General features: G+C 50.6%; 2 protein-coding genes across 6 annotated transcripts; both read right to left on the bottom strand.

Annotated features, from left to right (window-relative positions):
• Nucleotides 1-6,454: 6,454 nt before the first annotated feature.
• On the bottom strand, nt 6,455-21,036 carry Dusp13 (dual specificity phosphatase 13). 5 transcript variants are annotated; one of them, XM_040735961.1, is made up of 7 exons: nt 20,901-21,036; nt 19,075-19,282; nt 17,684-17,878; nt 16,134-16,228; nt 12,745-12,918; nt 8,003-8,223; nt 6,455-6,906 (listed from the first exon to the last, which is right to left on the bottom strand). In XM_040735961.1, exons 2-7 carry the CDS (start codon nt 19,159-19,161, stop codon nt 6,704-6,706), a joined length of 975 nt encoding a protein of 324 aa, XP_040591895.1. In that variant the 5' UTR covers nt 19,162-19,282; nt 20,901-21,036; the 3' UTR covers nt 6,455-6,703. The 5 variants fall into 5 exon arrangements, with proteins under 5 accessions (XP_040591895.1, XP_040591898.1, XP_040591897.1 ...); XM_040735964.1 differs by lacking the exon at nt 20,901-21,036 and adding an exon at nt 19,735-19,839 and having other exon boundaries at nt 8,156-8,223; XM_040735963.1 differs by lacking the exons at nt 16,134-16,228; nt 17,684-17,878; nt 19,075-19,282; nt 20,901-21,036 and adding an exon at nt 15,348-15,541.
• LOC121136172 (dual specificity protein phosphatase 13-like) lies at nt 20,702-22,332 on the bottom strand. Its single transcript, XM_040735966.1, has 2 exons — nt 21,875-22,332; nt 20,702-21,118 (listed from the first exon to the last, which is right to left on the bottom strand). The coding sequence occupies exons 1-2, from the start codon at nt 22,237-22,239 to the stop codon at nt 20,884-20,886; spliced, it is 600 nt and encodes a 199-aa protein (XP_040591900.1). The 5' UTR covers nt 22,240-22,332; the 3' UTR covers nt 20,702-20,883.
• Between the last annotated feature and the right edge of the window lie 824 nt (nt 22,333-23,156).

Consider the following 23,156-nt stretch of genomic DNA (forward strand, 5'->3'; position numbering starts at 1 on the left):
TTGTTTTGTGTGGGTTTTTTTTGTTTGTTTGTTTTTTGAGTTCTGGGATTAAAGTGTATACCACTACTGCCCAGCCAAGAGGTTCTTAAGAGTCTAAGTGAAGATCTTGAGTTTGAGGACAGCCTGGACTACATAGTAAGATCCCATCTCATAAAAAGGGCTTGGCTCTGGTCTGAATGTGCTGGCCAATTATCTCTCAGGGGCATTATTCAGCCTCGTCTGGGCACCCTGTGCAGTCTGACGTTTGTACATGGATGAGGTCTATTCAGGTGACCTCAGAGATGCACTTGGAGAATCTCTGGGAAATGCAGTGTTAGAGCTGAGGATGTGGCGCAGTTAATAGAGTTCTTGTCTAGCATTCCAGAAGCCCTGGAACATGGTCTGTAAACCAGGCATGGTCTTGCATACTTGTGGCCCCAGCAGTTGGGGGGCAGAGGTAGGAAGACCAGAAGCTCAAGGTCATCTTGGACTACATGAGTGAGGTCAAAACCAGTCTGGGGTACTTGAGATCCTGTTTCAAAATAAACCAGTAAAAATAACCCAGGAAAGAATAATGCTCTTATGGAGGATGGGACTGTCTCCTGGGAAGCTTCCTTGACTTAAAAGATACCGCTAAGGTCCCTGGCTATGGCTGCAGCATTTTCCCAGGCTCTGGCTGAATGGGGACTCAACTCTTCTGCGCTTTGCCTCTGATGGTGCTGTTGTCAACCTTCTGGTTCTGCACTCCTGACTCCTGCTGCCTCATGGCCCCTGCTTCCCACTCCTCTCCACCCACCCATATATGTCCTATGGCCTTCCCACAACCCCCCACCCAGAAAGTCTCACCAGACTGGCATTCCCCACTCAGCACAGAGCCCCCACCGATGACGTTTCTTATAAGAGTGTCTCAAAGCCCTCTGGGCAACTTGTGGATCAGAACATACAGTAATTAAGACCAAAGATGATGAGAAGTAACCAAAGGTTTCAAAAATGGTGGCATCAGCAAGAGAGGGAATTCTGGGACTGGAAAGGTGGCTCAGTAGTTAAGATTAATCGCTGATCTTGCAGAGGACCCAGGGTTTGTTCCCAGATAACAAGTCTGCAAGTCTGTAACTACAGTTACAGATGATCTAATGCCCCCTCCTGGCATATGCAGGTACTGCACAAATGTGTTGGCTAGCCATACACAGGCAAAACACATTTTGAAAAAACGATGGATGTGGGTGGGATTCCAGAGGTCCTGAGTTCAGTTCCTAGCAACCATATGGTAGCTCTCACAACCATCTGTAAAAAGATCTGGTGCCCTTCTTTTTTGTTTTGTTTTGTTTTGTTTTTCAAGACAGGATTTCTCTGCGTAGCTTTGAAGCCTATCCTGGCACTCACTCTGTAGACCAGTCTGGCCTCGAACGTACAGAGATCCGCCTGTCTCTGCCTCCCTAGTGCTGTGATTAAAGGCATATGCCACCACCGCCCAGCCAGAGATCTGGTGCCCTCTTCTGTCATGTAGGCATTCCTGCAGGCAGAACACTGTACATAATAAATAAACCTTAACAAATAGATGTAAGGGGAAACGGGCGTGGATCTGGGGGAGAGGAGTGGATGGAAGGGAAACCGGTCAGGATATAACAGATGAGGGAAGGAAAAAAGGATACATGTCTCCTTCTCATTCTTGTAACAGACATGTGGAGGCAGAGGTCGGACTGAGGGGAGGCCCACAATCCCATTCACCCCAGATAGCACCAGGGAGGTGGGAACCAAACATTTCCGTGTGTTTATGTGTGGTGTACAGTGTGTGTGTGGCACATGTCGGTGACAGAGCCTTTCTCCACTCTTCTCCCTCAGGGACTCTCGCTGGACTTGGAGCTCACTGTTTTAGGTAGGCGTGGTGGCCGGTGAGTCCCCAGGAAGGACCTGACTGTCTCTGCTGCTCCAGTGCTGTGGTTACAGATGTGGTCCCCAGACCTGACTTTTATAAGAGTGTTGGGGATATCAACTCAAGTCGTCATGTCTTCAAAACGAGTTCTGTACCCACTGAGCCACCCCCCCATACAATCCTTTTTCTTTCTTTTCCTTTTGAGATAGTATCTCTGTGTGTGCTTGACTGACCTGGAACTCACTCTGTAGACCAGGCTGGTCTTAAAATCACAGAGATCAACCTGCCTCTGCCTTCCAAGTGCTAGGATTAAAGGTGTGCACAGGAGCTGGGCGTTGGTGGCGCACGCCTTTAATCCCAGCACTTGGGAGGCAGAGGCAGGCGGATCTCTGTGAGTTCGAGGCCAGCCTGGTCTACAAGAGCTAGTTCCAGGACAGCCTCCAAAGCCACAGAAGAAACCCTGTCTTGAAAAACCAAAAAAAAAAAAAAAAAAAAACCAAAAAAATAAATAAATAAAAATAAAGGTGTGTACAGCCACACGTGACTAATACACCATTTCCTGTGAAAGAAACTTCTACGGGGTGCTATGCAGTAATTCCTCTTCTGATTGGCTGAAGTGTAGTCACATGGTTATACTCACCTGACACACTTTAGCTGGCTTCCATTACCTTTCCCAGGCCCATTTCCTTGGGGGGACTGGGAAACGGTTGCCCTCCCTGCCACCTGGGTCCTCATGACTCCCTACCTTTTCCCAGCGCAGCCCCAGATTCTGAACTCCATCTACAGAGTCCCAAGAATGTGCCCTGCCGAAACTGAGCTCCAGGCCACGGGGAAGGCTCTGTCCCAGCCTCCAGGCACCCCAGGTGGCAGGGGCAGGCTACCAGGTGCACAGGCCAGAGTAACTTAGACACTGGCCTCTGGAACCACTATTTTGGGTTTTGCTGACAGTGTATGAGCAAGAAATAGCAACAAGGGCAGAGTTGTTAGGACCTCTGAGCATTGGGGGTAAATAGTTTGGGCTGCTAGCCAGGGCTGTGTCCCATCTGGATAATTCCAGGCCCACCAACTCCAGGTTGAACTGAAAACAGCTCTTTCTGAGTTAGAGCAGCCATACATGGTCCCACCTAGACTCTGGGATGAAGCTTGACACAGCAGAGCCTTCTGCCATCTTCCAGCTAGGACATAGAGGGCAGCCAACAGCTATCTGGAACTGGGACCAAGTGCCCCAGAGATGAGACAGAGTCACCTGGAAACACTTGTCCTAGAGCCTGAACCCACATCTCATTCTGATTTCTTTCTCGGAGCCTCAGTTTGCTCATCTATAAAATGGGGGCGTGAATTCATACCTACCTAATTTTATATAGATTACGAATTGCAAATGAAGTAAAGAGAAGCTAAGGTCCAGTCCAGTGGTCAACCATCCTGCCAGGTATCCCGACTTAGGGCACTGTCCACTTAGGAGAAAGGACACATTTTCTTTCATGCAGTTGGCTGCTCAAGAGTGCATTTGTGCATGCCTGCTGTTTGCTTGGACAGGGTACCTTATTTCCACAGAGAAGCACTCACCCTTCAGGAATAGAACAGAGAAATGTTCCTTAAGTCCCGCCCCCAAAAGAAGTCAGAGCTGGTGGGGGACTCTGAGGAATCAAGGGGGTCTATGAGTTATATGTGGGGGGAGGGTGCCGGGTTAACTGGATAGGAGACACTGCACGCAGGTGCAGCTAGAGCAGAGATCACCCAGCCCCATGGCATGTCAGGATTCAGGGTGCTTCATGGTCAGGTAACTGTCATGGTCAGGTAGCTGTGGGCCGCAGCCACAGCTGATGGCCCATGGACTCATGGGGCTGTACCTGAAGGGGTTGCAGGAGCCTTGGCCAGGACCACAGCTCTTAGGGTTTGAGTCTGAAATGTCTCCTCCAGGGTCATCTGTCTGAAGGTTTGCCCCCCAGTTGGCGGTGCTCTCTGGGGACGTTTTGGGGCCTTTGGGACATAGAGATGGGTTATGAGTGATAGACATCTGAAGGTTCTACCTTCTTCTGATTCCAGTCTGAGATCTCTGCATCTGGCCTGATGTTGTAGTCACTGCTCTATTGCTCTGGAAAAAAAACACCGTGACTGGAGGCTTGCTTGCTTATAGTTTTAAAGGTTCATCATAGAAAGCAGACAGGCATGGTGCTTCACATCCTGATCTTCAGGCAGCAGGCAGAAGAGAGAGAGAGAGAGAGAGAGAGAGAGAGAGAGAGAGAGAGAGAGAGAGAGAGAGAGAGAGAGAGAGAGAGAGAGAGAGAGCCTGAACCAAGGTGTAGACTTTTGAAACATTAAAGCCCCATCGCCAATGACACACCTCCTCCAAACAAGGCCACACCTCCTAATCCTTCCCAAACAGTTCCACTAAATGGGGACCAAGCTTTCAAACATGTGAGCCTTTGTGGGCCGCTCTCATTCAGATCTACACTCTGAGTTCTCTGACTCCTGCTCATACAGTGTGAGCAGCCTTACACTCCTGCTGCTGCAGATGGAGCTACCACCAGTCTCCTCAGAAATTGTGAAGCATAATAACATCTTCCTAGCCAGTGGTGGCCGCGGCACATGTCTTCATTTCCCAGCACTGAGGAGGCAGAGACAGGCATATCTCTCTAAGTTCCAGGCCAGCCTGGACTATAAAGTGAGTTCCAGAACAGTCAGGGCTGTTACACAGAGAAATCTTGTCTTAAAAAACCAAACAAAAAGACGTCTTCCTTTAAGTGGCCTCTAGCAGGTGTTTTGCACAGCGTTGGGAAAACTAATAACACGGGCATGGGACACTCTGCTACAACCAGGGACCAGCAAGACGAGGGCGGGGGTGGGGCGGTGCAGAGGTTTGGAGCACTGGACCGAGAGCTCACCTGTAAAGACCCATCTCTGTCTGCATCTTTAGCCTGGAGATGTTCCTCAAGCTGTGGGAGCTGAGATGCACCCAGAAAAGTAAGAGCACCGGGGAGGCACGAAGACAGCACCCAGAGAAACCTTCACGCTCTAAGGAAGCCGCCAGAGAGGAGTGGGGAGCATGGATCATTTCCCCCTCACAGGCAGGGCAGGGCCGCGCTGTTTCCCAGTGAGGAACCCAAGAAGAACTGCCTGCCTGTCTTCCTCCTTTTCTCACGGAGCCCGGGCTGGCCTCACACCCTCTGTGTGCTGGGATGACCCGGAACTTCGGATCCTTCTGCCTCTGCCTCCCCAAATGCTGGGATTCTGGGTCTGCGACTCGAGGGCACACACATGGCTTATGTCATGCTGGGTGTGACGGTTTGAATGAAAATGGCCCCCACAGGTGCATAGGAAGTGACACTGTCAGTCACAGCCTTGGTGGGGGAAGTGTGTCACTGGGGGCAGGCTTTGAGGCTTCAAATGCTCAAGCCAGGCCCAGTGTGCTTTCTCTTCCCGCTGCCTGCCAATCCAGACACAGCGTCTCCGCGGTCATGGTGTCTCTATACAGCAACAGAAGCCCTAACTAAGACATTGAGCCTCACGCACACTAGGCGAGCACTCTACCCACTGAGCTACCCCCCGGCCCGAAACTTACCTATGTAGTCTAGGCTGGCTCTAGATGCAGAGGGTTAGATCCGTAGACATACTGTGCCTTGCTGCTTTGCTCTCTGTAGTGCCATGGACCAAACCCAGGGTTACATTTCCTCAGCAAGTGCCTCACCCCTGCAATACACCCCAGCTCCAACAGTGAGTCTTATTTTTAACACTGCTCTTTTTTTGCTGCTATTCTTGTGTTTTGGGGGTGGTGCGTTCATGTCTCAGCGTGCGGAGGTAAGTGGACAATTTGTGGAAAATGGTTCTTTCTTTCCGACATGTGGGACCCAGGGACTGAACTCAATCAGGTTGGCAGCAAGCACCTTTACCTGCCCAGCTGTGTCGCAAGACCTTCATTTTTTTTTTTTTTTTTTTTTTTTGGTTTTACAAGACAGGGTTTCTCTGTATTGTTTTGGAAGTTGTCAGTCCAGCCCGGCCTCGAACTCAGAGATCCATCTGTCTCTGCCTCCCGAGTGCTGGGATTAAAGGCGTGTGCCACCCCCGCCCGGCCCCATTTGCTTTATTTTAAAATAAACATTTTACTGTTTCTGTGTGCAGGCATGATGAGTTAGGGTGTGATGTGTGCCGTAGCATGGTCATGGAGGTCAGGGGACACCTTCATGGAGTCCATTCTCTCTTTACCTTTCTAAGGTGGAAGACTGACGCCAGGTCATCAGGGCTTGTGCTAAATCTTTGGCTTGATGAGCCGTCTTGCTGGCCCCCCAAAGTGAATTTTGACTACGGCGGGGAGAGTATACGACACTTGGAACTTTCTGTTTTCCTTTTTTAACAGACAACTTCAGCCTTGGGTGAGGGTGTGAGGGGGACAGGTGAGGGAGAGGTCACCTGGTCTTCAGTATGTCATCAGACCTCCTCTTGAACCCAGGACATCATCACTAACCGATCCCCACCTGCACCCTCTCCTCATTGGGCCTTGCCATGTCCTCGGGCTCCTCCCTCCTCCAGGCTGCTGATCAGGGCTGGCAAGACATCCTGAGGCTTGTGGCCTTCGTGACAATAAAGCCATGGTCTCACAACATCTTTATTATGATGAACCTTTTATTATAGAGACAGACTGAATTTTCTTCTGCATAAAGAATTTCTGGATTGGGTCAGGGGACTCCGCCTGCTGAAGGGTACTACCCAGCCTGCCCTGCCTCAGTGAGGCCCGACTTGCTGGAAAAAATCTCAGGATCTCTGCAAACAGGGGAGACTACCGTCCCCAGGGCCAGGCAGGTCAGTTTGGGCCACGCTGGATGGAGGGGGTCAGGGCTTCAGGCGCTCCTTAAATCAGAGTCGTCCTGATTCCCGCCTCAGCCTGTTGTCCAAAACCTGGAGCTGTCGGAGAAAGCCTGAGTTGGGGCAGATATCTCGGTGGGCCTGCACCGTCTGGATGGCATCTACCAGAGTCATGTTCTCGAAGATCATGAGGAAGGCCAGGACAACTGTGGCAGAGCGGCTTACCCCCATGGCGCAGTGAACCAGCACGCGGCCTGTAGGAAAACCCAAACTACCATCAGCCGCCTGCACCCGCCTCGCCTTTGAGAAGAAGGGACAGCTCTGGTCATCCCTTCTGTCCACCTGTCTCAACACCCTGGAAAACTAACCCTGTCCTCATTGTCAGATGGGACAAGGGAGGCTTGAGGCCACACAGCAATTTAGTAGAGACAAGTGAGCAGCTAGGCTCCTCCCCCTAGCCCAGAGGGGCCGCCTCTGATGGCCATGCAATTCTGGGAAGGGATCATCAGACTTCTAGAGCCCCTTACAGGGATTTACATCACAGGGAGTGAGCACCCTCTCCATCTCCCCTCAATCCTGCTCTCTCCTGCCCGTGAAGCCTTGAATGTTTCCTCTCTGAGCTCTGCCTAGTGAATGGATACTTTCTTTTTTCTTTTTTTCTTTTTTTTTTTTTTGGTTTTTACGAGACAGGGTTTCTCTGTATTGTTTTGGAGGCTGTCGGTCCAGCCCGGAACTCACAGAGATCCGCCTGCCTCTGCCTCCCGAGTGCTGGGATTAAAGGCGTGTGCCACCACCGTCCAGCGACTGGACACTTTCTAAGGATATGTTATACTAGTGTCCATAATGGATTGTGTGTGTGTGTGTGTGTGTGTGTGTGTTCTTTGATGTGGTGGTACACATGAGTGTTCAGGTGTGTATCCAAATGTGTGCACGGACATATAAAGGTCAGAAATCTGGAGGTTACTCCTCAGGCACCTCCTGCCTTTGTATTTTGAGACGGGGTCTCTCACTGGCTCGGCTGCTCTGATGTGAGCCTCAGATAGCCTCCTATTTTTGTCCACCTGGTGCTGGGAGAACAGGCACACATTACCATGGCTGCCTCTTCCAGGCAGGCTCCAGGGACTGACCACAGATCTGTGTCCATCTCTCCAGCCCCCTTGGTCATATCTGCAGTTGTTGATTTCCACGACACACTCACTAAGTGGTAACAGCCACCCGCTCCTTAGAACGGGGGGATTGATGATGGGGTTGGTGCCGTGGGCTCCCTACCCATCAGTGCTACTGTAGAAACGGACAGCACCGCATCCCACCCTGCCCCCACCCTGCCCAGGCCCTTCCCCAGAAGCTCACTTTGGGGAGTATTGAGGGCATCTCTGATGTATCGAGCAACAGGCAGAAAGTAAACACTGAGGTCAAAGAAGGGATTATCATCAGCCTCAATGCCATAGTACTCCACAGGTGTTCCACGGTAAAACTTGGCACCTGTGTCCACTTGAAACTTGCCTGCAGCGACATTCACAACATGGGTGATGCCCAGTTGGAGCAATCGACTCTTGTCTCGGGCAGCATACCTAAGGGAAAGGCACATGGGAAGTGGGCGGGGGTTGGTCTCACAGGGTCAGAACTTAACCTCACCCCTCTGTTCTCCTCCAAGGGTAGAGACTGAACAGCGGACTTCCTTCCCTAGCAAACGCAATCCTCTAGAGTAGGGCTTCTCAACTGTCCTAACGCTGTGACCTCTAACACAGTTCCTCATGCTGTGCTGACCACCCCCACCATAAAATTATTTCATTGCTACTTCATAACTGTAATTTTGATGCTTTTACTAATCATAATGTAAATACCTGAGATGCAGGTTATCTTGTATGCAACCCTTGTGAAAGGGTCATTCAACCCCCAATGTAGCCATGGCACCACAGGCTGAGAAACACCTTTCATCCTGGGAAACTTCCTGAAGGGATGTCTAGCTGTGTGCCAGGCACTGGTGGCACATGCTTTTAATCCCAGCACTCAGGACGCAGAGGCAGGTGGATTTTTGTGAGTTCGAGGCCAGCCTGGTCTACAGAGCGAGTTCCAGGACAGCCTTCAAAACAATACAGAGAAACCCTGTCTTGAAACCCCCCCCAAAAAAAAGAGAGAGAGAAAGAAAACCTTATAAATATGTGTATACTTTTCTGTAAACACTTCTTCTAGGAACATCCTAAAAGGAAGAATTCAAAATGTGCCAACAGACATTATATAAGCTGAACTTAGTGATATTTGGAAGAGAAGGTTTTTTTTTTTGTTGTTCTTGTTTTTGTTTTGTTTGCTCATTTGTTTTGTTTTTTTGAGACAGGATTTCTTTGTGTGTAGCTCTGGCTGTTCTGGAACTCATTCTGTAGGTCAGGCTGGTCTCAAGCTCAGGGAGGTCCTCTTGCCTCTGCCTCCCAAGTGCTTGGATTAAAGGTATGTGATATCACTGGCCGACTGAAAACTTATTTTTTTTTTACAGAAAAAACAACTTTATTCTGTAATAGGTTATGAAGTATGGTATACTAGCTGGGCATTGGTGGCACACACACCTTTAATCCCAGCCTCGGGAGGCAGAGACAGGCGGATCTCAAAAGTGTGGTATATTAATCCACTTTTATCTGTAGTTTTACATTTCAGAGTTTCATTTATACCCAGTCAAGTATGGATTCAAAATAGTGAAAAAAATAATTACAAGTAAACAATAGATTAAGCTTTGCACTGTCCTGCTGTGATGTGCCCTAGGCTGTCATAGCCAGCAGTAGTTGTCAGCTTTACAGATCTGTGTAGAGAAAGCCTCAGTTGAGGAGCTGTGACCCTGCCTGGCCTGTGGGCGTGTCTCGGGGCATGCTTCAGTTGCTAACTGACTTAAGAGGACACAGCCCACTATGGGCGGTGCCATCCCTAGCAGGGCCCGGCTGTGTCAGAAAGTTTAGCAAGTCAGAGGGACTGAGTCAGAAGCCGCCACCCTCCATGGTTTCTGCTTCCAGCCCCTGCCTTAGCTGCTATTGATGGCCAACTCTTCTGTCATCCAAATAAACTCTCTCCTCCCTAAGCTGGTTTTGGTCAATGTTTTATCACAGTAACAGCAAGCTAGAACGAGGACAAGCATTGCCCTTTAGGCCAGTGTATTCGCATTGCAGGCTTCATTAACCATTAATTGTTGATTGGCTGTCTCAGTTATACGATTGGCTGTCATGGTATCACAGGCCTGTGTTCAATTAGCTTTTATTTAATATAGTAATTACTGTTTTGTTATTACTAGTGTCACTTTCTTTTTTAAGATTTATTTATTATAGCCGGGCGTTGGTGGCGCACACCTTTAATCCCAGCACTCGGGAGGCAAAGGCAGGTGGATCTCTGTAAGTTCGAGACTAGCCTGGTCTACAAGAGCTAGTTCCAGGACAGCCTCCAAAGCTACAGAGCCACCATGTGGTTGCTGGGAATTGAACTCATGATCTCTGGAAGATCAGCTAGTGCTCTTAACCACTGAGTCACCTCTCCGACCCCTACTAGCATTACTTTCTTAATCTAATTTACTAAACTTTACAAAGGTCTGTGTTAGTAGGAAAAAAACAGCATATTTTATGAGCATTTGATATAGTCTTCAGTTTTAGATATCCACTGGGGACTGTAGAACACATCCCTCAGATGAAGCAAATTCCTGTGTGCGTAAATGATGTAACACCATGACTCGCTAAAATGTGGTGAATGCAGGTAAACAAGGGAAGATGTTTATATTCTACTAAGAACCTGTGAAAATACTGGCTATAAAACAGAATGTTTAAGAATTTTTAAATATATAGTAGAATTCATTGAAAAAGCTTTCTATATAAAGCATATCTCAAAACAGTATTACAAAGTGATGGCATTTTAGCCAGGCAGTGGTGGCACACACTTTTAGTCCCAGCACTCGGGAGGCAGAGGCAGGAGGATCTCTGTGAGTTTGAGGCCAGCCTGGTCTGCAAGAGCTGTCTCTGTCTCTCTGTCTCTCTGCCTCTCTCTCTCCCTCTCTCTTTCTCTCTCTCCTTCTCTCTTGTAGAAACCTTAGAAAACTCATGTTTTCCCAGGATACCTGTTACTAGGATTACTGTAGTAGTTTAATGTGGAATCAGTACAAATGAAGAATTTACTGTATAGTCACACGATGGAATACTATATAATAATATCTGCAGCTATTCAGAAAAACATTGTGTCACACAGTTTTAACCAAATGATTCTGTCCATGAAATACATGCAATTTGGGCAGCTTGAGGACCTGAGTTCAAGTCCCTGGCACCCATATAAAAACCAGTTGCAAGTGTTGCGTGTCTGTGATGTATCATCGCTCCTGTAGTGGAAACAGGAAAATTCCCAGAATCTCCTGGGCCTGCTAGCCTGGCATGTGCAGCAGAGGACAATCAGGCAGAAAATGTGTCTCTGACCGCCACAGATGCCCTGCAGCAGGTATGCAGCTGTGTTTACACACACACGGACACAAACAGATATGTATGTATATGTATACATATGCACACATGGAAGCAGTTTATTTTAAATTTATGTACATGTGTGCGCTGCTGTGAGTTTATGTGCACCATGTGCATGAAGGAGCCTACGGAAGTCAGAAGAGGTCGTTGGATCCCCTGAAACTGGAGTTACAGGCTGTTGTGAGCTGTCATGTGGGTGCTGGGAACCAAATTCAGAGCCTTTGCAAGAGCAGTAAGTGATCTTAACTGCTGAGTCATTTCTTTAGCCCCACAAGATAAAAAAACAAAAAACAATTTACATATTATTTACTCTAACTTTTGAAGACAGGCAAATGGCCCATCTATGTTGCTTAGGTAGTGGAACTTGAAAGAAAAATAATGCTTTTGAAATGGGCATAAAGCCAGGCAGTGGTGGCACATGCCTTTTGTCCCAGCAGTTGGGAGGCAGAGGCAGGAGGATCCCTGTAAGTTCAAGCTCAGCCTGATCTACAAATCGAGTTCCAGGACACCCACGGCTACAGAGAAACTCTGTCTCAAAAGAACAAAAAAGACATGAGTGTAAATGGAGGTACTAAAGAGTAAAATTACACAGACCCAGAGAGTATCTTATGTGTTCACTAGTTTGTGGTTCCTAGGTTCTACGCAGCTACATAAAATCATGTATGTATTGCATACATGTGGCCCTAAAACAGAAGCAGCGTTCTCTGGTGGAAAGGACCAGACTGATGTGAGGGAGAGAACGCGGTGGAGCACAGCGGCACACGCTTGAATCCCAGCACTGGGGAGGCAGAGGCAGGCGGATCTCTGTGAGTTCAAGACCAGCCTGGTCTACCTAGACAATTCTAGGTTAGCCAGGACTATAGTGAGACCCTGTCTCAAATGCAAACAAAATGGGGGCGAGCATAGGAAGGTGAGTAGGATGTGAGAACTTGAAAAACCTCTGCCAAACCCATCAGCATGAACAATGAAGACATACCAATTTTAAAAAAATAATGAGACAGGCATGGTAACATGTGTCTTAATCCCAGCTCTGGAGAGGTGGGTCTTTGAGTTTGAGGCCAGCCTGCTCTACCCAGTGAGTTCTAAGATAGCCAGCCAGAGCTGCATAGTGAGATGGCGGCTATGATGATGATGATTATTTTAGGCAGGGAAGGCACAGCTCAGTTTGGAGGTGCTCGCCCAGCACACACTAGGTTTGCCTAGCGTACACCCTGAGTTTGATACCCAGCACAAAACAGTCATGGTGATGTACACTTGTAATCTCAGTGCTTTGGAGGTGGGGGCTGGAGGATCAGAAATTCAAGGTATCCTCAGGTATTATAGGGAGTTAAGCCAACCTGGGGTATTTGACACGTTATCTTTAAAAAAAATTTTTTAAAGGTCACTTAAAGTGTAGTTATCCATGGATAAATGGGACTCGCACAAGTAATCCCCTGTTTCTGAAATGTGAAACTGTATGTGTTTTGTATATTTTTCTTGCCTGTGTTCTGTTTCTATGACAAGCACAGCAAGGAAGACAAATGTGAGCAGTGAGAAGCAGCGGATACCTCTGAAGGAGGCCCGTCCTGCTACTCACACCCTCCTGCCACCCCCAGCTCCCGCGTGGGTCTTACTTACGCATCTCCCAAGAAAAGGTTGGGCCAGACCTCATTGATGTGGGTCAGTGTGGTGGTCCGACGGACCCACAGCAATCGCTGCAGCGAGGCCAGAGTGGGGGGCTGGTAGCGGGACACCTCGACTGCCCCATGAATCTTTGGCCTCCGAAGGTCCTGCTTCTGCAGGGAGTCCATCCTGGAACAGAGCGGACACAGCCACAGCTGGGGCAGGCTCCCCAAGGATGGGTCCAGTGGACAGGGAGGCCTGGGATGCAGCACCAGGAGCCCCTGGGATGCTGTGGGGCCAGCCTCAGCTATGCTGACTGAGGCTAGAACCTAGAACCTTTTCCCTGGGAACAAGGAGAACTAGAATCCCCATGTCAGTGCCATGGCGCTAAGCAGACCTTCCCTGAGGCTCTGGATGTTAGAAACATTGGCCTTAGGAACTTTGGGGATCTCTGTAGAACAAATCAGTGCAGACCCTACCCCTTAAGTCTCTGGAAACTCCAGCTGGCTCAGGCTCTCAGAAAGCACCCGGGATGTCCATCAACCCCAGGCAGCTCTTCTCTACCCCACCCCTGCTGTTTCTAGGGCTGGTCCTCAAACCCCCACTTTCAGAGCGCTGTCCAGGGTCAGAGCCCAGCTACTATTTGGCACTGATCGGCTCTTTCACACCAGGTGAGCTGGGGCCTCTCTTATGCAGAATGTATCCCTTGTTAACGTATGTCCCTCGTTTTCCACTAAGGGACACTGAAGCTCAGGGGGTCAGTTCGGAGACATACAAAGACAAGTGGCTGATGACAGCCCTGGGGTTGATATCCACTTCTGAGTGACTTCGGTTCCTTCCCCAAACCTTCCAGTTGCCAGGGGGGCGGTCACCAACTCTGTCTCCTGTAGGAACCTGTCAGGGCTGAGCTGCATCTGCCTGCAGGCCCCGGGCTTTCCCTCCTTACCCCCGGGACTCAGGCCATTGCAGCTGCGCAGGCCTCACCCGGATGGGGTGGGCTGTGTCTGGAGTCAGCTGGCTCAGGCCATCCGGGACCCTGCAGAGCTGGGATGTCAGAGGCACCAGAACCCGGGCCTGCTGCCTTAGTGGGAAGGGAGACCTATCTTGGTAAACTTCCCCTGGTCCCTTCAAGGAGTAGCTAGAGAAGGTACAGACTGGGTAGAGCATCTTTTCCTTCTGGCAGGCAGAGCCAGGACCAGAAAAAGAAACGGGCACCCAGGAGGCCACCGGCTTGGCCAGGCTCACCCAGCGGGTTGATGGTGAGTTGGGAGGAAGTGAGGACCGGGCTTTCTCCCTCATGCCCACTGTGACCTCTCAGGACAGGCTGAGCGGCCTGCCACCTACCTAGGGCATGGTCTGGGGCCAGGAATGGGGGACTGGGTGCAGGGGCAGGACTCTGCCTGTGAGTGGAACAGTCCTAAGGCAGATTCCGTCCAGAACACAAATGCTGTGAAGCGCCTAGAATTCTAGGTCACCCATTTTGAGCCAGTGGGGGTGGGGGGGTGGGGGTGAGAGCAAGTCTAGGCTGCTTGGAAGCAGTTTCTCCCTAGTGTTTCTTCATCTTTCCCTGGTGTTTCTGGTACTGAAAACACTTGTCCTTATAATCCTCCTGAAGATGGGGACCAGCTGAAGGGAGAACGCACTTCCCTTAAAAATTGGCCAGGATACATTCTGTGGCCTAAGCCAAGTTTTCACTCCTGTCTCTACCTGAGTTCCTCAAGTTAAAGATTGCTGAGGTTGCCTGACTTCAATAGATTTTCTGGTATTCTGCAGGCTGCAAGAGGTAACTCCAGACCAAGGGACATTGGGTTGGAAGGGACCTCTGAGGCCAGGGAACTCCAACAGCCACGCTGGCCTGGAGCCACGGGGTAGACTGCTCCAGCTCTGAAAGGAACCAGACAGGGATTTGGGAAAACTCTGGGCCCTCACAGGCCTGCTAAACTTGGTATGGGGTAAGTCTGCCCCCTGGTGGCCATGGCTACCAGGCAGCACAGCTGGCCCAGAGGAACTATGTCAGGGATTTAGGGCAGTTTTCAGTCTTCCAGGTCTAACCTAGATCTGCAGGAAAGGGTTTTCTTGGAGTTAGGGCCTCATGGTCAGGTCCTACCTAGGGCTTTGCTTCAGGCGCTCAGGGATTATGTAGCCGGGTTATCTGCTCAGGTCCCCTGAGGGCTCCCACCTATCAGCCAAAGCCAGGCGCACTCACTCAGTGACCCATTTTTAAAAAGTTTTAGCCCCGCCCCCATCCCAAAGGCAGCCCAGGGACACAGTTCCCTTGATTCTTGCTGCCTTTTGGAGGGCCCTGCTTGACACGGACGTGTCCACTTCAGCGTGTGAGAATGTGACATGAGTGTCGTGTAGGAACAGGCCTGTCTCTTCACACTCGTAACAGCCCTAACGCTGCCCCTGGCGACACCTGGCCTCCACTAGCTCTGCGGGCCTTCTGCACACTGCCACTGTTTTCAGGCTACACGCTTGCTCTCTGTTGGCTTCACAGCCGCTCAGCTCTAGCTTGCGCTGTTGTCTGTCTCCCACAGCCTTCTAGAATACTACCGTGCATGCCCACAGCCCGGGCCCTGCCCAGCCACCTGGGGGCAGGACAGCTGCTTGCTGCCTACCTCTTTAGCTGTGACCCCAGGGCACATTCCTCCTGGTCTTCCCCGATGCCCCCTCTCTCTGCCTCCCCTCTTCTCCAGGGGAGCATAGGCCAAGTGGGACTGGAGTTCTCACAGGAGAACATTGAGGAGTCTGGGAAAGGGGCCTCGGGAACCATGGCAGACAGATGCCAAGGGTGGGCCTGTGGTGGTCTCTGCCCAGTGTGCTTCTCTGCACCCTGGAAGGAGATGGGCCTGAGTGAGAGTCTCTGAGCACAGATTTTCACTAAGGGCTGCTGGGAGACCCCCATGACATCACAAATGATATGTGCCTCCTAGAGTTCCTGCATCACAGGAGATGCCCAGTCAATGGGCATCACGTTATCTCATTGCTGTAATCTCTCTCTTCATCTTAGGACTCAGCAGTGCCCTCAGAGGATAGGCCTCTACAGTCTGCCGAGGCCTCCCCTGGGTCTCTGTTTCTTGAGTGTAGTCACAGCTTAAGGAAACACATTACAGACCAGACCGAGCCCAGCACTCACATCTTCCCACTAAGTCCACACAGTCCTCCGTTGCGGCAGGCCGTAACCACACCCCCACTTATCTGATGAGAGAACTGAGCTCACAGAGATAGAGCAATAGGCCCAAAGTCATACAGCAGTGAAAGGCAGAGTTCTGTGCCTCTACCTCTGACCAGTTGGGCCACCCCAACACAATCCTCACAGTTGCCCAACACAGCCTAGGTGGGGGTGCTATGGGTACCACTACCCAGCATTCTCAGGGGTCCCTGAGTTGAGGCCGCTCACCCACCTGTAAGGAGATCCTGCCCAGGCTGTAGTCTTCTCTGACAGGCAGGGTGTACTGCCAGCTTCCAGCCGCCCGTCTCTGCACACTTGATGCTGCTTCTATTTTTTGATTTGAGTTTAATTATAAAGCATGTTGTCCTCTCCCTTCTGTCTCCCCTCGCCACTCCCCACTTGCCCATTGGTCCCAGGGCATGGTCAGCCCCAAGCTCAGCCAGGCCTCAGTCTTAACGTTATGCTCAGCCCCAGGCCTCAGTCTCAACGTTAGGATACAGGAAACTCTGAGGGTCTGCCGGTGCTGGGAAGCCTGAGTGTATTTGGCTAGCTGGGCAGGGAAAAGGAAAAAAAGTCAAGCAAGCAATCTTAAAAATTCCCTTCAGAGCTGGGTGGTGTTGGTGCACGCCTTTAATCCCAGCAGTCGGGAGGTAGAGGCAGGAAGAGCTAGCTCTGTGAGTTCAAGGACAGCCTGGTCTGCAGAATGTTCTAGGCCAGCCAGGACTACAGAGTGAGACCTGAGACCCTGTCCAAAAAAAAAAAAAAAAAAAAAAAGCAAACCATACATATGTATGTATATATATATATGTATACACACACACACACACAAAACAAAAAACACCTCCCCCTCCAAAAAATACAGAGAAACCCTGTCTCGTAAAACCAAAAAAAAAAAAAAAAACTCCCTTCAGGGCTGGGAGGCGTTGCTCAGTGCTAAAGCACTTATTTAGTATGCCTGAAGCCCCCAGTTCCGTTGCAGCACTGGTCAAAACAGCCAGCCAGCCAGACACATAGCCCTGTCCCTCCCCCAAACTCCCTCCCCCAAACTCCCTCCCCCAAACTCCCTCGGTTTTCAAAGGTTGCTCAGAGCAAGGGCAGAAGGCAGAGAGCTGAAAGGATTTATGCAGGAGGACGGAGAAGAAATGGCTCAAGGCACAGGCACACTGATGGCGTGCGAACATCTGCTCATGGCCTGGAAGCCTCTGTTGGGTGTGACTAGCTCAGGAGTAAGATCCAGATTCAGCTGAGGTATCACAGACAGGCAAAGGTGTAAGGGGATTACAGAGCAGGTGTGTGTGGTTAGGGGCTTTATCCAGGAGCAGCTCTCCTCTCCACTGCCCTCTCCCTCCCTCAAAGACAGGGATGCCCAAGGGTAATGCTAGTGAGAATCCTTTAGATTTGACATTAAAAACCTCTCTTTTTGGGACCGGAGAGATGGCTCAATGGTTAGGAGCACTGACTGCTCTTCCAGAGGACCCAGCACCCACATGACAGCTCACAACTGTCTGTAACTCCTGCTCCAGTGGATCTGATAGTTTCATACCAATGCACATAAAATAAAGTTAAATACATTATTTAAAAAACCTCTCCTTTTAATCCAGATGCTCTAGCCATACCATAATACTCTCCAGCCCTACCCCGTCCCCACCCACCCACACAGGAGCTAAGACTCAGCCACGGAACTCTCCTTGAGGCTCAGGGAGAGCATTGAGAGTCAGCCTCACTAGCCCATCAGGGAACTTGGGGAACCCTGACCTCAGCTGACAGACAGCCCTTTCCCACCTGTGGAGACTGAAGACCGCGGCTGGGAGGGTGCGGGGAACGCTGGAGGGAGCAGATGAAGCGGCAGGCTCTCAGGTGAGCCCCACACCGGGCCCCTTCCGTCATCGGTGCATCCAAAGGTGCTACGGCTGTCATCAGGGCCAGGGCCAGAGTAGCAAGCTGGCAGAGCCTGGTGGCGGAGAGTAAGGACTGGTTCTGGAGAGGAGAGAACCTCATGTTACAGGTAAACAAAGGTCTAGGTTGGCTGCAGCATGTCAGGACAGGAGCTAGAGCTATTACCTAGCCTGCTTCAAGATCAGCTGGATACAGGAGAAACGACGAGGGTAGGTTTGACATCAAGGGCTAATGGAGACATGGTCTCTCTGCACAGCCACCTCACCACAGGGCCTCAGCTGTGGGCTTGCTGGGCACGGTTGTACAGCCTGTGTGCTGCAAACCTCTGGAGCCTCTCATGACACAGACAACTTGGTAGATGTCATTTCCACAAGTTGGGCAATGGGGCAGTCCTGCTTAACCAACTTCCCCCAGACCAGCTGTCTGATGGGCAAGGTGCTGAGGTCGGAGGCCAGGGTGTCTGAGACTCCAGGCTAAGCAAGAGATGGACTGGGCATGATGCAGAGCCCGCTGCTCTGCCTCGTTTCCCACTCCTGTCTGGAGGGAAAGAACTGGCCACCTACACAGGTTACTAACGCCAGCGCGTCAGAGGAAGTGTGTGCCGGCTGGCTCTGCTGCTGGCTGGGAACGTGTGAGTCCTGCAGGCCTTTAGGAGAGCCTGGGCAGCACTCAAGCAGGCAGGAAGGCCTTACCTACTGCACGTACGGCTTCCTAACCCCAACCTTTCCTCATCTCTTATTCTCCGCGTTTGAAAGAGGGTGTCATATGCCGGGTCCAGTAACTTCCAGGGGCTCCTTTGTCTCTGTCTCCTATCTCCCCACAGAGTATGAGGTTCAGCCTAATGTGGGTTCTAGAGATTCAAATTTAGGTCCTCGTGTGGCAAGTGCTTTTACCCACTGAGCCGTCTTCCACCTTTCTCTGTTCTCTGGAGAGTTAAAGAATCCAGGAGGGGGGCTGAAGGGATGGCTCAGTGGTTGAGAGCACCGGCTGCTCTTCCAGAGGAGCCGGGTTCAGGTTCCAGCACCCACGTGACAGCTCACCCCTGTTTGTAACTCCGGTTCCAGGGGATCTGGCGCCCTCCCACGGGTGCACACAGACTAGAGGGGGCTGGGAGAGAGAGGATGGCCTGTCGGGCGCTGGATGGAGAACACAGCAGTTTGGGAAAGGGAGCGAGTCCTCTCTTTCAGCCACACACAGCCCTGCCCAACAGCTCCGTCTCGGGCTCCACTGCCCATGCCCTCAGTCACACGCAGCTCCGCCTCCTTGCCCTTCCTTACCTGACTCCTTAGCTCTGGCCTGCACCCCGCAGCTGCTGGTCCAGCTGGCAGAGCTGGCGGAGGAAGCCACGGTTGGGGAATATCCATCGGCGCTCCTTCACTGTGCCCACTGCCTGCTGTAGGGTCAGCTGCTGGTGCAGCATGAGGTAAGCCAGGACCAGCGTGGCCGAGCGGCTCACTCCTACCACACAGTGCACTAGCACCTTAGCTGAAGAAGACATTCGGGTGATTGACCCCTACCCACCAGTCAGCCCACCCAAAGCATGGGGCCCAAACCTAAATTCCATTCCTGAACCTGTCTTGGGTGTAGTATGGGACCCTGTGCAAGTCCCTCAGCCTTTATGGGCCTCCGTTTCCTGGTTTCCTGGTCTTTCAAATGCGTAGACTAACATCTGTCTTGAAACACAGTCCAAACCCTCAACACGACTTACAAAAGCCTTTGAGGTTAGACGGTGCTGGTGCAAACCTTTAGTCCCTGAACCTGGAAAGCAGAGGCAGGCTGATCTCTGAGTTTGAGGCCAGCCTGCTCTACAGAGGTAATTCCAGGACAGCCAGGGCTACACAGGAAAACAAAACAAAACAAACAAAAAACGGGTCTGGAGAAACTAAAAAAATAAAAACAAGCCTCTGAGGACTTGAGATCCTAACCATGCACCTCACCTCAATCAGAACCTACTCCAAGCCTCAGCTTTGCAAACACAGGCAGACTTTCAGTGCCCCGGGGCTGCCATAGCCTCTGACCTTTCTTCTCATCTTGGTCTGACTGGCCTTTGCTCATCCACGAAGTCACATCAACTTTCCTCACCACTCGAGGCATCACTTGAGTCACCAAGCAATTAGTCCTTGTTGCGCATGACCTAGGGAAACGGCTGCAGAGGGAAACCCTGACACAGCTGTCCTCCGGATTGGGTGTTTACGTAGCTCTGCACATTTGCCCTCTTGTATCAGTGACATATCAGGATATGTCACTGTTTGATTAGCAGGTTCTACAAGAGTAGGGGCCTTGGCTTCTGAGTGTTTAGTTCCTTCCCTGACATGGGGTGAATAATGACTAGGTGATGGATGAATAGATGCAGAAAAAAAAAATGTCAAAGTGCTTTGGCAATTACAAAGCAACATGAACCTTGCCAAAACCCTCATCACAAAAAAATGAGGAAGCGGAAACCCAGAAGGCACTGGCTTGCCCAGGGTCACAGAGAAAAAGAGCATGACTGTTTTCCCAAGATGAACACACAGTAAGGACCCCAAGGCCTTTCAAGGCCTGTTGTACCCTGGGTGTTTTGTTTCGCTCATTTGGAGGTACTTTAGGGCAGACTTCTGCCTGTTGCAGAGTAAGACTTGTTCTGATGTTTGTGAGGCCTGGATTCCAGCTGCATGGCTGCTCCTAACTCATTATGGCCTCACTTTCTCCATCTGTTTGTTGGGTTGGTTTTGTTTGTTTTTGTTTTTGTTTTGAGATAGGGTTTTCTGTGTAGCCCTGGCTGTTCTGAAACTCTCTCTCTGCAGATCAGGCTGGCCCCAAACTCACAGAGATCCACCTGCCTCTGCCTCCCGAGAGCTGGGATTAAAAGCATGAACCACCAACGCCCAGCTGACTTTCTGCATCTGCGAAGCAGACAGATAAGATGCTGAGGCATAGAGCAGAAAATTGTTAGAACAGCAACAACAAAAAGAGGAAAACAAAGAAACACAACACACACACACACACACATACACACACACACACACACAAAAACAAAACCAGGCATGGGAGGATGCTGAGGGGAAATTGGATACGCCCCCGAAAAGTGAGCAGAATGGAATATGGACTCAGCCCCAACTCCTACCCCCAGGTGTGCTGAGGGCACGGTGAATGAAGTCAGCTGCTGAGGAGAAGTAGGTGCTGATATTGAAATCTGGGAGGTCGTGGGCTGGCACCCCCAGGTAGCTCACGCTGCTGCCGTAGAAGTCAGGGCCTCCCTGACAGTAGAGTCCCCCGTGGGCCGCATTCAGCACATGGGTGATCCCCAACTTCCACAGTTCAAAGCGGTTATTTGCTGTGGCCCTGGGAAGGGCAAAAAGGGGCCTGAGTATGGGCTGAGCCTCTGAGTCAGAGGGAAGCTTTGTTGGACCAGATTTGGGGAGGGTAAAGCTATACGGGTAGAAAGGGAGCTAGAACCATCTATGGCGAGCTGGGCCTGCAGCCCTCTGTCCCAGTCTCTGAGCTCGAGGGCTGTGTTTCCGTCTCTTGCTGTCTCCGGCAGCCTTCCCCCACCAAAGGCAGGAAGAGATTGCTTCAGCCCTGACAACTATCTGCCCCTCCCTTCTTGTCACATGTCCTCTTACTCACACATCATCTAGAATCACTTGGTCACCACGTCATACTTGCTCCTAATCTACAAATATTTAGAAGTGACACCTTTCCTGATTCATCCTAGGTCAGGCTTCTCCACCCGCTCAGTGTCCACAAAAGGCAAGCTGAAACCAGACTGTGTGCTCCGTCTACATCGTTTCATATTCCAAACGTTATTGCTTCCCAGACTGGCCAGCTGTCTAAGGTGTGCCTGAAGACCGCAGGGATGTTCCAGCCAGGAACTCCCTTAGATCTTCCCAAGAAACAAAACCAAAAGACTCCCCCTGCTGCTAGAAACTGGTCATTGAACCGCTCCTGGCGCTTAGGAGTCCGGAGAAAATTGCTGACGGGGCGAGCTAGAAGCAAATAGTTCTCCTCGTTCCCTCTCTGCCTCCTCCTCTGGTAAAGAGTTGGGGGTTGTTTGTTTCTCCTTGACCCACTCGTACAACCCTGTCAGCAGCCACTTACGCATCTCCTATGAAAAGGTTGGGCCAGACTTCGTCTACGTGGCTGCAAGAGGCTCTCCCGGACCTCAGGAGCTCTTCCAGCTGCAGGACACTAGGGCAAGGTGTGGCTTCCGTTCCTTCGCCCAGTTTTGGGATGACAGCCTCAGCCATGGGCCAGCCTGCTCCGCCGCTGCCTTCAGCGCATTTTTCTCTGCCACCCCTCCCCCCCCCCGTGTCATTTCTTCTTCCCAAAGATTGGCAGTGACAGGTGGGACCAAGTGACTCAGCAAGTCCCAGAGGCCTCCAAAGAAGGCAAGACCTATCCCTCTTGTGCCGACTCTCATCCCTAAAGTCTCCGAGAACACGGAAATGGACCCTGCAAGTCATTTCTCCACCTCCATCAGTTTCTTCTGTAAACCTAAGCACACACCTGCCCCGGAGACTTGTTTCTCTCTCTCTCTCTCTCTCTCTCTCTCTCTCTCTCTCTCTCTCTCTCTCTCTCTCTCTCTCTCTCTTCTTCTTCTTCTTCTTCTTCTTCTTCTTCTTCTTCTTCTTCTTCTTCTTCTTCTTCTTCTTCTTCTTCTTTTTTCCAGACAGGGTTTCTCTGTGGCTTTGGAGGCTGTGTAGACCAGGCTGGCCTCGAACTCACAGAGATCCGCCTGCCTCTGCCTCCCGAGTGCTGGGATTAAAGGTGTGCACCACCAATGCCTGGCCTGGAGAATTGTTTCAAGGGTTGAACAAAACAAAAGATTCACTATGCCTAGCATACAGTAAGTGTTTTGAAATAGTTTAATAATAGGTGTCCAGCCCTTGCATAGAGATTATTAGGTTCTGAGGACAGAGTTAAAGCACTGAGTGATGAGTGTTAGAAAAGGACTTTGTGAGAGACCAAAGGCTATGATGGATTGGATCCTTTTAACTGTGGAACACGGGGGAAATTTCCTGAGTTGTGGGGTCAGAAAAACTTAGGGAGACATGGAGGAACATCTGGTGTGCCCAGAAAGTTCACATGGAAGATCTGCATGATGGTCCTATAATGAAGATAGCCAATTTCTTTTTTTAAAGATTTATTTATCATGTTTGCCTGCACGATAGAAGGGGGTACCATATCCCATTATAGATGGTTGTGGGCCACCATGTGACTACTTGGAATTGAACTCATGACCTCTGGAAGAGCCGCCAGTGCTCTTAACCTCCGAGCCATCTCTCAAGGCAATAGCTGATTTCTTAAAGAGAAAGCTGATGGGTCCCTGTATGTCAAAGAGAGGTGAACAAAAAATTGCCCTGAGTTCTGAGAGTCAAAG

Source organism: Mesocricetus auratus, unplaced genomic scaffold (genome assembly GCF_017639785.1).
Source record: "Mesocricetus auratus isolate SY011 unplaced genomic scaffold, BCM_Maur_2.0 Super-Scaffold_100053, whole genome shotgun sequence".
In the NCBI taxonomy this organism is placed as follows: Eukaryota; Metazoa; Chordata; class Mammalia; order Rodentia; family Cricetidae; genus Mesocricetus; species Mesocricetus auratus.

Coding starts and splice junctions, on each gene's coding strand:
- Dusp13 (XM_040735961.1), bottom strand. CDS start 19,161: ATGGATATTCCCCAACCGTGGCTTCCTCCGCCAGCTCTGCCAGCTGGA. Junction 16,229..17,683: donor GCGGTCTTCAGTCTCCACAG/GTGGGAAAGGGC, acceptor ATCAAAAAATAG/AAGCAGCATCAAGTGTGCAG. Junction 8,224..12,744: donor AACCTTTTCTTGGGAGATGC/GTAAGTAAGACC, acceptor CCTTTCCCTTAG/GTATGCTGCCCGAGACAAGA.
- LOC121136172 (XM_040735966.1), bottom strand. CDS start 22,239: ATGACTTGCAGGGTCCATTTCCGTGTTCTCGGAGACTTTAGGGATGAG. Junction 21,119..21,874: donor AACCTTTTCATAGGAGATGC/GTAAGTGGCTGC, acceptor TGCCCTTCCCAG/GGCCACAGCAAATAACCGCT.